General features: G+C 42.7%; 1 protein-coding gene across 1 annotated transcript in view; it reads left to right on the plus strand.

Annotated features, from left to right (window-relative positions):
* Positions 1-1,607: 1,607 nt before the first annotated feature.
* The window catches only part of AFF4 (ALF transcription elongation factor 4), a 41,239-nt gene continuing 30,041 nt past the window's right edge, over positions 1,608-12,805 (plus strand). Inside the window, 3 exon segments of the mRNA XM_086621748.1 lie at positions 1,608-1,788; positions 9,343-9,469; positions 10,828-11,619. Coding sequence (XP_086477874.1) covers positions 1,721-1,788; positions 9,343-9,469; positions 10,828-11,619 — 987 coding nt within the window. The 5' untranslated portion in view covers positions 1,608-1,720.

Genomic DNA, 12,805 nt, shown 5'->3' on the forward strand with positions numbered 1-12,805 from the left:
TTGAGAGGAAAAAAAAACCAAACCAACTTAACGTCGTTAGGGGGAAAAAAAGATAATGTCATTTTATTAAAAGGGTTTGTATAGCTAAATTATCAATTATCAGCTGTTTTTCTGAAGCAGTTGATACTGTGCTAAATATTTTGATACCGAGTGGCTGCTGAAATATTAATGTTTTTCTTAGTCTGTTTACAGGGATTATAAAATACAGGTGGCGTTTAATAGGTAGGATGAAAGGTTAAAACTTTCCAACTTGTTTAACTAGTGTTTGTTTGGAAGCACTGCACATCAAAGCTGTGGCTTTCCTGCTACATTTCAGCTTGCCTCTAGATAGTTCTGGTCCCTTCCTCTTGCTTCAGATTTTTTTTTTTGCTTTGCCTGCAAATCTTAAATAGCCCTTTAGTGGGTTTATCCAAAGTTTAACTAATATGTGCTCTCATCATCTTAATGTGCTTCAATTTAAAAAGAAAGTTTTAAGTTATGAGAAAGTGTCCCAGGTCTCGGAGCTGTCATGTCATTCACGTATTAATAGCAGTTTTCAGACTGCAAATGGTGATGAATTTGTTAAACGTTTGGCACTCAAGTTAGAGTTGAAAACTGGGAATCAGTTAAAATTCTTATTCTCTTTTTCCTGGTACTCAAAATTGTGGATTTTAAGAAGTCTGCGAACCCTTCCAGTTTTCAAAATGCAAAGCAGTGCTGGAAATACTGCTAACGATGACCACTGGTTACATGCTGACACGCGTGAACTCGGTTGGCTTTTTGATGCTTCCCCTCCACTCCCTTTGCTGGTTCTGGGGACAGTCTGGAAACAGAATTCACTTTGTTGTGCTACTCAGTCCTTCTGTGGCATACCTTGAGTGTTTTCCTGTGTTTCCGAAGAGCGTTACGTCACCGAACGGTGACGTTCCTCAACACCAACTGGTCTGCCGACACGATCTCCAGCATCCTTCTGCTCTGGTTTCATCAGTGCTAACCAGGCTACTTGTCAGTCCTTGCAGACAAAGTCCACCTATGACACTGCAATGCAAAACCTAAAAAATTTAATGAGACTTTGGTGGATTTCGAGTTTTTTTGTTTGTTTGTTAGTGTTTGTTTGTTTGTTTTGTTTTAAACAGATTGCTTATTCCTGCTCTCTAGTGCTGATGTGACTGGCTGGGGGTCCATGGAGTGTTCAAATTTATCCGTGTTTAAAAAATAACCCTGCCTCCAAAATACCTATTGCGAACCTGCCCAGATTTCCCTAATCCAGCGTAACTGGCTCCCAAAAACGGCTGAGTCAGCACAGCCAGAGAGCCGTGCAGGGCAGGAGCAGGGCTCGGGGTGGGAGCTGCTTTGGGCGTCTGCCCTGGGCCCGGGGCTTGGAACCACACCCAAACGGCACTCTCCAGTCTGAAAAATTGCCTTTTGCTTAATGTACCAAGTAGAGCTGGGGACAGGATGTATTCATAGCCCCGAAGTATTTTATTAGTGATACTTGTGAAGATGCATCAAATAGAAGTTGTGTTTAGAAAATAAGCTGTGCGGGGAAGAGGCGGAGATGCTGTCGGCGTTGATACAGCATCGTCGTGGGGAAGAGACCTTACTCCTGCGAGGAGTTACACGAGACCTAAGTGGTTTGTACAGTGGCAGAATTCATTATCTCAAACCCTGATGTTCATTTTGGTGTGTTACGCAGCGGAACGCATGGTGAACCGTGGTTGCAGTAGGAAGCCCAAGATAAATGTCTTGTGAGGCAGCGCGGGCAGATGGTCTTCTCATAAAGCTGGAGGAAACGGCAGTGAAACCCGGGTAATGTATGTGATAAACTTTTTCTTTCCTTGCTGCTTCTGTAGTTCTGTCGAGACAGGAGAAGGATGTGAACCTTGAAATGAATGTGTGGGTTTTTTTTTTTCCCTTTTGCCTTTTCACTGTTTCAGTTTAGACGGCACCTCATTAAAACGTTGTCAACTGTTCAATTCTTATACAGAGCGTAAGAGAATTTCTGTGAAGTGAACCCTTTCGTAATCCTAATGCTGTGGAGTTCATACCACTGAAATGTAATGATGTCTTTTATGAAAGTAAATTAATGTGAGGAAGTCAAAACCATAATAGTCAGATTAATGTTGGATGTCTGAATAACTATTGCTTAATAAAATTTAAACACCAATTGTCTTGGTTTCAAAGTTTAAACAGGAGAACATGTAGGCACAGGAATTCAGTTATAGCAAGTTTCTGCCCAATTAAGCTGCAGAATATTGTTGGGAAACAGTATTAGAATACGCTTTGGTTGGCCTGTGCGGGCATGAAAAGATTGCATGCAAAAAATTTTGTGCTCATGATGCTCTGTCTTTGCACTTTGCAAATTATAGAGTCTACCAGCGATGGAGGATTGACAGGGTGAGGAGAACATCGTTGTCTGAGTGTGAGAGGAGGCTGGGTTGAAGTTTACTGAGTTGAGATTTGCGTGAGAAGCAAGTTTGTGTTGGCAGTGGATGGCAGAGCTCTGAGCTCAGCCTGCTCTGCAGTGCTTTTGTTTTCCTTCTGAGCTGTAGGACATCAGGCTCGAGCTTCAGGTGATGCTAAAGAGAGTGTCAAAGCCTTGTATCCCTGCAAGGAGTTTTGGTGTTGCAAGATGAAGCAAATAGAAATGCAAAATCTTGGGGAGGCAACGTTGAAATTCCGCTTCGCTTAGCAGCAGCAATGAGCTTTACTTCCCTCTTCTGGCCCAGACTCAGTTATTGATAACGAGAGAATGTTGAGGCTCCTCTATCACACTGGGTGGTGGGATAGGTGCAGAAAATGACAATTTTAGTAGATTATGACTTTATGGTATTACAGAGTTCAGTCTTAGAGATATTCTTTTCCTTGGAGAGTCAGTGACGCCACTGCTGGGTCGTTCCTCTGTGGGACCTGTGCCATCCACATGTGCCTTTGCTTTTTGGCAGATACAGGGATGGTCGATGGAGGAACAAACCTTCCTCTGCTGCTGGCATCCGCTGAGAGACGAGGAGAGAGCAGGGAGTTGTGCTGTCACTTCCCAGACTTCCCTATTTCTCTCCCATTTCTGATGAAAAAGGGCAAAAAGGAGGGACTCAAGTTGGTGTCCTGTGGGCAGCTCTGCTCTCTATGAAAAAAAAGAGCTGGGCACTTCATTTCTGAGAGCCAGGCAGCTGTTGCCCCTTCCTGCCCATAAATGGGATAGAAAAAAGAAAAACAGGCAGAGCTGATGGCCTCAGGCCTGCTCATTTTCAGAGGAGATGGGGGCTGTTTCTTTTGGAACGGCTCTTTGGGTGGGAGCTGCCAGCCGTGCGGAGGAGTCTGGGTGGTGCAGGGTGGCCCCTTGGTGGTTCTCGGTGCTGAACCAAGGCTGATGTGCAGTTGCTGCATCATTAGAGCTTGTCCTTGATAGTGGCACAAAGTAGAACTGACACCTGTGTGAGGTTCATCAGGGAGATGGGGGACCTGGCGCTTTTGCTACCCTGTAATACTTTTGCACAGAAGTATGGCATTTTAAGGAACGAGTAGTTTTGAATCTCTTAAGATCCCTTAAGCAACTTACATCAAATCAGTCGTGCAAATTCTTCCTGGATGTAAACAGTTTAAAGCTGGTTCAGTATTGTGTTTTAGAAATGGACTTAAAATGGGTTTAAATGAGCGGTATTGCAGCTGAAGTTAGAACTTTCCTCCTTAATTTGACTTCTAAAACTCAGTTGCTGGGCATTAACTTTTGCCTTAGTCAAAATTCAGCATATAGAGGCACGGACTGCATCTCGTGTGGGGTGAATGATAGACCCATGTCTCACCTGACCTTGTTCAATGAGACGTTAAGGCTTACTGAGCCTCTTCAGTTCCAACAGATCCCCGAGTCCTTCCTCGGTAGTTAGTGCTGAGTTACAAATCATCACCGTGATTCTTAGGTCATCGTCGCGGTCTGGTGGCTTCTCAAGGAGATGCTGGCTGGTCCTTGGGTGACCCCATACAGCTTTGGGGAATGAAGGGGGGAATCTGGCAGATCCAGCTGAAGGGCAGGATGCAGTTACTTGCGTCGTCACTTGACTGAGACACTGGAATGAGCAACGTGCTCTTACAAAAAGTCCTGTGAATTTTTTCCCTGAGTAGCGGTGATGAAGGATTTGTGCTCGTTTGTCTGAGGAGCAGTGGCAAGTCTGGGCGTATAGTGCTTTCCTGGGGATTTCTGCGGTGTTCCGGAGCTGAGCAGGAAGGAGAAGTGCCTGTAGCAAACTGCGAGCGCTGCCCTCCCTGGCAGTTCTCATCAAACATTAACCTGACCTAGGCCAACTTGGGGCTTTTATTTTTTTATTATTTTTTTTTTTTTTTAGAGCTCTCCCACCCTCACAGCACGTACAAAGGTGTTTGGGTCCAGCTCTTACATACTTCGTGATCCCATCGTTGAGTGTGCAGAAGGAATCCCTGACATGAAGGGTGGGATAGAAACATTGATGTTTGTTACTGGTGAATCACTGGTTTATATTTGTAAAAAATCACTTTGTAAAACAAATGGAACACTTGGTTCTTTAGAAACATTGTTTTTTCCTGTTTCTTGACACGTATTTCTCTGTAAACTCCTGTTCTTAGTTTTGTTCCTTATTTCAGTGTTATAAAACTATGGAGATGACTTTGATTGTAGTGCTTCTGTTTGTGACGTTGTGATTGTTCCTTAAACCGTGCCTGGAGAAGCATGCTGTTTTCTGCCAAACTCTGTCATTTTAGTAGGAAATGTTTCATTTTTTTCCTGTAGGTTTATTTTCTTTACCATAACATAGAAAGCTGGAAGTTAAGAATACTCGTCCACTTTTATGTGATAAGTCCTTGATGACAGCAGAGCATGTTCCTGTTTTGTGTGTTGGTGGGATTTTGTTGATGCAGGGCAGTTATTTTGTAATTTCTTCATTTTTTAACAGCTCTTATGGGAGTGCATTTGTATTAAAAGCTGACAGTAACATTTTAGGAGTGCTTATGTGATTTTAGTGACAAGATGAGTAGCGATGCCATACTAGGCGCACGAGTTGGGAAAAGCATGCCTCACCAACTTCTTAGATGTTCCTTGCTATTCATGGTACAAGTGAGAAAAATATTTGAAGTAACAGGTATCTTTGGGAGGGAGTTGGTTGCAGCGTTAAGGCAGTTTCTGATATTTTTATACGCCTTCTTAAAACATATAATTCCTTATTACAGGCACGATTTCCAACTTTTTTCCTCTCCTTTTTTAAAAAAAAATAAAATAATAAATTCATTTGAGTTGTCTGTGCTTCGCAGCTGGGTGTGCCCTGCATGAAGTACTAGATGTTGTGTGTTCTCTCTGAAGATTGTTTATCGTTCATGGCCAAATGTTGTCAAACAAAGTTTGTGTGTCATCACAGCCAATTAACCAGCAGTGGATAAATGAACTGTTTGATTTTTCTTGCCTATTAAACCAATTCAGATAGAAAAAAAAAAAACCTTGAGTTAAATGAGGATGTCTTGAAGGAAGTCAAGGTGTTGTAAACATGCTTTGAAGAAAAGTGGTGGGTTTGGATCATTTTTTGGTGCACTGCGTGCGAAGGGTTCCTTGGGCCGACCTTCACCTTAGATGGTTTTGCCTTATGGTGTCTGGGAAGGTGGAGTGATGCTGCTGGTGGTGAGGGTGCTGGTGAACTTGTGCAAGGATGGACTCTTGGATGCCTGATGGGGTTCAAGAGGGGCGAGAAGTAGGCTGGTGGTCCTACGCTTGTACCAGGGATTGGCCAAGGTCGTCTTTCCTTTTACAGTGTTGCCAGTAAAACTTTGACGATGTGGGTGTGTTGGGTTGTGGGTTTTTTTAAACTGAAAACACGGTCCAGAAGGGGGAGGTGGGAAGCAGGAGAAGGCAGCAGCAGGCGTGCAGGGCAGCAGCAGCACTGCAGTCTCATAATGAGAGTTATAAAGCCCAAGGTGATGATTGCTTGAGTGAACTCTAGCCAAAGCCATGCCCTTTTTGGATTAAGGATGAACAGAAATACCAAATAGGATTTAGTGAGGTGTTGGAACGAGGAATGAAAATTGTGTTTCTGGTACGGATAATTCGAATGATGCTCGACTGGTTTCTGTGCTCGCTACGTCTAGATCAGCAGTTGGCAGTGGTTAAAGAATAGACACAAGTGAATTTTGTGTCAGGAGTATCTGTGAGGTCCCTGCTGAATTTCCTTCCCTCTTTCCACTCTTCATCTTGAGCTGGAGAGAAGGCGTGACGCTGGAACAGGGCAGCGGTGCAGTGGAATCGCGGCCGGCGTGGAGCGCAGCGTGGCCAGCTCTGCTCGAACGATGACTCAAGCCATCAAGAATTAGACTTTCTGAGAATGGAAAGACTACGCTGTGCCTCAGGCCTGGTTTCAAATCCCTCTTAATTTTTGAACTGCTCTTTCTCCGGATGTGAAAATCGAGGTGACTTTGGTCCGTGCTGCGGAGGCATTAGTTGTGTCTCCCTGCACCCGGCTCTGCTCCTCCCAGGAGTTCACACTGTCACCTCCCGGGAAGAGGGAAAGGGAAATTATGGCAGGATCCACTTGGTAGCAGCAGGGACAGGTCAATGAGTTCTTCATCTTCCACTTCCAGGCCTGGTGTGCCCAGAGGGAGGAGTGGAGATGGTGTCCTCTTGCCCAGAGGGTGGGGGTGGCAGGAGCTCCGCCGCACCACGCTGCTCCCAGCTCCTTTATCTGGTGGGAAAAGACTTAAATCTGGGGAGCGGGTGTGGAGGTGGGAGAGGGAGAAGCAGTTCTGCCTCTGTGCAGCTCTGCGGTGGGACAGAGCTCCTTCCCGGTCACCCATCGGCATCCGAACCGGGAGAGAACAGGGCTTCTCCTGCCGGCGCCGGATGGGGCTGGTGGCTGCTCCGATGTGGGGTGGGAAAAGCCAAGGACCAGCAAACAACACGTAACTTTGATCACAGTAGGAGAATTTTGGATAGTAGATTTTGAAAGTTCATTAGAATTAGGAGTGGTCTGAAAACTTAGTTTTGCAATTTCCTTTATGCTGAAATTAATCGCTAGCGGTGCGGAATGAATGAGTAGGTGTGCCTCAGTCCTCTGCTCTTCCAGGCACCTCTGCTGCCTGCTTTTCCTGAACACAGGCACATTTATCTCCTGTTACATTTCATGGCTGTCAAAGATACGAACTCGACTGGGAAGTCATCTTAAGTGCAGAGCTAAGGAAGCCCTGCTAACTTAATTTATTTACAAATTTAATGCTAGTGTGATCTCACTAGCTTAGTACACATTGTAGGCACTTAAAATGTGTGGAGATTTAGAAGATGAGGTAGGAACAAGTCTAACTTGGATCACATTCAACCTATTGACTCTGATAAATCGAAAAGAATTTAAAAAAAAATTCCTAAAGCAAATCCCCACGCAGTCGGAATGACTACCCGTGAAGATGTTTGTCATTCACTATGCTACGAAAGACTGGGGAGGAGTGGTAAAAAGTGTGACTGGCTGGTTTGATGTTTCTGGTGACTAGTTTTGCATTCACCTGGCAGGTGTAGCTGGATTAACTCTGGTTTTGCTCCAGCTCTGATCTCAAGCAGGTCTCTGCTTTAACGTTCCTTTCGTGTGACAGTGTTGGTACCAGTGTTGATTTTCCTCAGTCTCATGGGTTATAGTAAATGTTGATACAATTTTGAAAGATGATGCTCGTCTCTGTAAAAAATAGTAAAGGTCTTTGTTGATGTTTAACCCTCTATTTGTTAAATGTAGATGTAAAATTCTTAGTTAAGTAAAATGGCATAGACTCAAACTGTTCCAGTTGGCTTTAGCTGATCGGTGTCTGTAATTAAATCTGATATTTGTCTCAGTTTAAATCCTACGTGCATAAGAAATCGGGCTGCAGTCTGAAGAATAAGCTTTATAACTCAGACTTTTAACAGGTCCCCTCTCAGTAGGCAGCTTTGGTGTTCACGTGCAGTTACACGAGTTCAGCTGCTTGCAGGAGAACTGGAGAAAAAAGTGGTTTTTTCACAATAATTTAAAAGTCACTGTATCACAGGCTTGATATCAGCAGGAAGTTGAATTATGCTGATGCTCGTAGCTTGTTTACAATGCAAACGTTTCAGGGAAATACAACAAACTTGTTGCCTTAAAAAGCATCAAACATTTAAACTTACACTTAGGACTTATTCTGGTTTTGGCATCCTCTTAGATTTCACTATATTCAGAGTACCAGAAAAAATGAAGCCGAACGAGTAAGGAATTGCAGTAAGAGGCTAAAATGTTGTTAAGATGAAGAGAGTGATGTTTGGAAAACTGAAGTCTTCTGTGCAGAATGGAAGAGCTGCTTTTGCGTAGCTTTCGAATCAATGCTGTAGCAAATACATATTTTCTAAAATAATCAGGCAACTGTCTAAAAACAAGAAATAATGATTTTTCCAAGAGAATGACATTTTCATTTTAGACTACCTTTTGTGTGGAAGAACAACTGTTTCTTTCCTAGAAGCACCTACCGTGCTTTTTGCAGATCAGTAAGATGCTTCTATAAATCTCTTGACATGAAGTATGGCACATGTTAAAAGAGTTAGTACCACCTTATTTATTGTCTTATTTTGCTTATTCCTTTCAGTCCCAGTGCTTTATCAAGCTCAAAGGGAATCTGTTCCAACGTGGGGTTTTTTTGGTGCTGCAACACTTTGACGTATTGCTGTTAATTCAAGCAGCAAGACCAAGCTGCAAAGAAAGATTTGCAGTTTTTTAATCAGCATTTTTGCAGTAGCAGAACACTGCGTGGTCTGAGGCAAAAGGTGCAGTATTGCCAGAACTTCACTGAAATTACTGTTTTGAGTCGAAGTGTCTTTTGGGAGTCAGGAAGGGAGACCTGGAAACAACATCAAAGCTTGAGGTTAGAATGTGTTGGAGAATGTATGCCAAGAAAGGTGTGTTAGGAGCAAAAATAAAACCAATCTACAGCAGAAGCCAGGCACTGAATGGCTGGGGGGATAAGAGTAAAATTGCAGAACATCTGGGGGATGTTGAGGAGAAGTATTTTAGAAATGAATGGGAGATGTACAGCGTGGGTTGAAATAGCAAAATGATTCAAGCAAGTGAAATGGTTTGAAATAGTTACTTGCCTGAGGACTTGGTGGATTTTTTTCATCTTTTTATTATTGCATAAACTTTCCCTGTGAGGAGCTGGCTATAGACTGTGGGTTATAGCTCTTCTGAGTGTGAGGTGTCTTACCTTGGACAAACATCTTGTCAGTTTTGAGGAGTTGCAGTCGGCAGAGGGTTCTTAAGCGAGATCATTCTTCTGCCAAATCAGGTACAGAGGCTGACTGTGTGTGCTCACATCCTTCCTCCTTTCCTTCTGTGATCAGAAATTATTTTTTGTTGTTGTTTGTAGCAACATGAACCGTGAAGACCGGAATGTGCTGCGTATGAAAGAAAGGGAAAGGCGAAATCAAGAAATTCAACAGGGTGAAGAAGCCTTTCCGCCCAACTCTCCTCTCTTCGCTGAACCATACAAAGTTGTGAGTTTATGCACTTCTTACAAACGCAGCTTTTGTAGCAGAAGTCGTGTGCGAATTCGTGGTTTAAAGTTATTTTTGTGTGCATTCTGTTTAGATCCACAGCTCTTATGTCAACCAAGTATTTAAGCAGGGCTTGAAAATAAGGACAGGTAGTTTCTAACCAGCTCTACTGGCAGATTTATAATTACACTTACGACAGAGGGGCTGCTTTGCAGGGAGTGAGAAAAGGGGTGATAAAACCATAAAATTTTTTGGCTTGCTTTTGCTACAGTGACTCAAAACAATTAAACTGTCCATTGTGTCATGCCAGATTGCCTTTTTTTTGGCCTGTTGCTAAACTTTGTTACCTTCAGTCAATGTTATCCAGACCTAGCTAAGTTCACAAGGAGAATGTTTCAATAGGAGGTTAACTGTAAATGCTGAAATGCCTGATATCATAGAATTATCAGCTTCAACTAGTAGGCCAGTAGTTTGTATCCGATTTGGGGTTTTTTTCAGTTTGTTTTGAAAGAGTTGACTCTGTGATCTTGTACAGCTTTAAGCCTGTGCTTGGTTTCCTTCCAGATTTGTTTTGCTGAGCAGAACTGGAAGAAATAACCTAATTCTGAGATAGCCAAAAAAGTACCATTTAAGATTTTCATTATGTAGCTCAAAACTCACTTTGTGATACAGGAATGGCTTTACTTCCAATTTCAGCTGTTTTGCAAGAAGTAGAACATTGTGACTGAAAACTGCCTTCCTGCAGGACGGAAGTTGAGAAATACTTTTTTTGCTTCCTGTCCTCCCATCACTTTACTGTGCTTGATAACCAAATCCCACATGTATGAAGTTAACTGGAGCTGGTTGGGATCCGTGGCTAATGATACACTATGACTGATTTAGAAAACAAACTGGTTATATAAGAAAGAACCCTTATAACTGTTGGCAACAAGAGTTATGCCAGTATAAATACCAATTAAAAATTACAAACAGTGGTGAAGTTAAGCTGATTTAATTTTACCTTTAATTAAGACTTTTTAGGACTAATGCATTCTGTGTTATAGTCTTTAAGGTGACAGTAGGTGTCTACAGTTTTTAAACTTGCATCCAGCTCACCGTGCATTATTTGAAACACTGATTAGTGCTGTTTTAACTGTTCCTGCTGCTGAAGTACATCTTTTCCTTGTGTTTTAGAGGATTAAATCAGTACTTTAGGAACTAAAATGGGGAATTGGAAGCAATGGCAAAAAAGACATGGATGCTAGCCATGATCTTAGCCCTGAAATTTAGACTAACTGCAGTGGTTGTCAAATCAATTAACTGAAAGTGAAGTTGTGATTTTTTTTTTTAAAGCATTATTTGTTAAATTCTTTTCACAGACCAGCAAAGAAGATAAATTGTCTAGTCGCATTCAGAGCATGCTTGGCAATTATGATGAGATGGAGGATCTCATAGGAGATAGATCGCTACAAAAGCTCGTTGGACTTCCCCAACCAACTGTACCATCAGCACCAGATGAAAAGTCAAACCAAAGTTTCTTTGGTGATCAGAGACACAGTACTAGCTCACATCAGAGCAGCAAATGGACTCCTGTAGGACCAGCACCTAGCACTTCCTCGCAATCTCAGAAACGGTCCTCAGGTTTACAGAGCGGACATGGCAGTCAGCGTGGCAGTGGCAATAACACTAGTGGTGGTGGCCAGAGGCACGACCGTGACTCGTACAGCAGCAGCAGCAGCCGCAAAAAAAGCCAGCATGGGTCCGAACACTCCAAACCCCGTTCTTCCAGCCCTGGAAAACCATCTGCTGTTTCTTCGTTGAGCTCCAGCCATTCAAGATCTCATGGAAACGATCACCACAGCAAAGAACATCAACGTTCGAAATCTCCTCGGGATCCTGATGCCAACTGGGACTCTCCCTCTCGTGTACCCTCATTTTCAAGTGGACAACACTCTAATCAGTCTTTTCCACCTTCACTAATGTCCAAGTCCAGTTCAATGTTGCAGAAACCCACTGCGTACGTAAGGCCGATGGATGGACAGGAATCCATGGAACCAAAGTTATCCTCCGAACACTACAGTAGTCAGACTCACAGCAGCAGTGTCAACGAGCTGAAGCCCAGCAGCAAAGCACATCTGACCAAGCTGAAAATACCTTCTCAACCGCTAGATGTAAGTTACTATTTCCTGGCTTCTTAAGTGTAAGTCCCTTTGGGCTGGGATTTTCCAGCTTCTTTAAAATCCCAATCTACATAACTGAAATTTAGGTTTTAGTAAAACATTGGGGTTTTTTTTGTTGCACAAAGCATCTGAAACGTATGCAGTGAAGACCTGTATTTTAAATGGGGAATGTACAAAAGTAATTATTATTTCCTTCCACTTCTTCCACGTGGATACTGTGATTTTTATTTAATAAAGGCTGAGACATTCAGAAAATCTAAATTAACCGAGAGAGGCTAATTTTTGTAGAGTATTTCTGTAGTCAGAAGTTAGTGAAACAGTAGGATATTCACAAATATTTTGACAAGCTGGATACATCTATTGTCATTACTGGGAGCCATGTTGTCTTAGACTAGTGATACTATCTGTGTCTATCAGATGTTCTTTTGAGGTGTGTAGCAATTACTAGCTGCGATTATTATACCTTCATCCGGGGAAAATCAGGTAACCCTAAAGCACCCAAAGTTGAACAGGGTTCAGAACTCGTGTCAGGTGTGCTGAATACAAAGCACTGTTGAGTTAACAACTTTCAGTAGTTTGGTAGTCCCTGAATTGCTAAGGCACAATTAAGACTCTGATTACAGCTCACAAGGAGAGTGCCTTTCTGAATCATAAGCTGTCATTGCACCTCCTCTCTAACGGCTTGAATCGTGGTGGCTAGAGAATAGCATTTGTTCCTGGGGTTTCAACAAATAGCAAAATAAGATCCGGGACGCAGGTGAGGAAATTTGAAAATAAAATTATTTTCGTGTTTGTGCTGAGGCAGTGAGTTGTAGAGTGGCATTGCTTCCTTTCTGCTTGTAGCAGTCAGAGGTGCAGAAGACTCATAGCTTCGTAATTATTGCCATTTCTGGGTTTGTGCTGTGATGTGTGTTTACTTCATCATGCAGTTGGTCATTACTGTGCCTTCACGGTCACGCGTTTGAATTCAGATGTTATCCAGTGGCTTCTTCCAGGAGATGATTGAAGGCTACGATTCTCTTTCCTCTCTCTTGAAGTTTTTAATGCCAGTGACTGTCTGTGATCACTTTAACTGTCAAGTGAAAAGTAAGAGATTATTGTGACAATTTTGTAGCTCATGTATTTGCTTTTCGTAACTGGGTGTGACTCATACCGTAGAAATACGGGTCTATCCGAT

Source organism: Tauraco erythrolophus, chromosome 16 (assembly GCF_009769465.1).
Source record: "Tauraco erythrolophus isolate bTauEry1 chromosome 16, bTauEry1.pri, whole genome shotgun sequence".
In the NCBI taxonomy this organism is placed as follows: Eukaryota; Metazoa; Chordata; class Aves; order Musophagiformes; family Musophagidae; genus Tauraco; species Tauraco erythrolophus.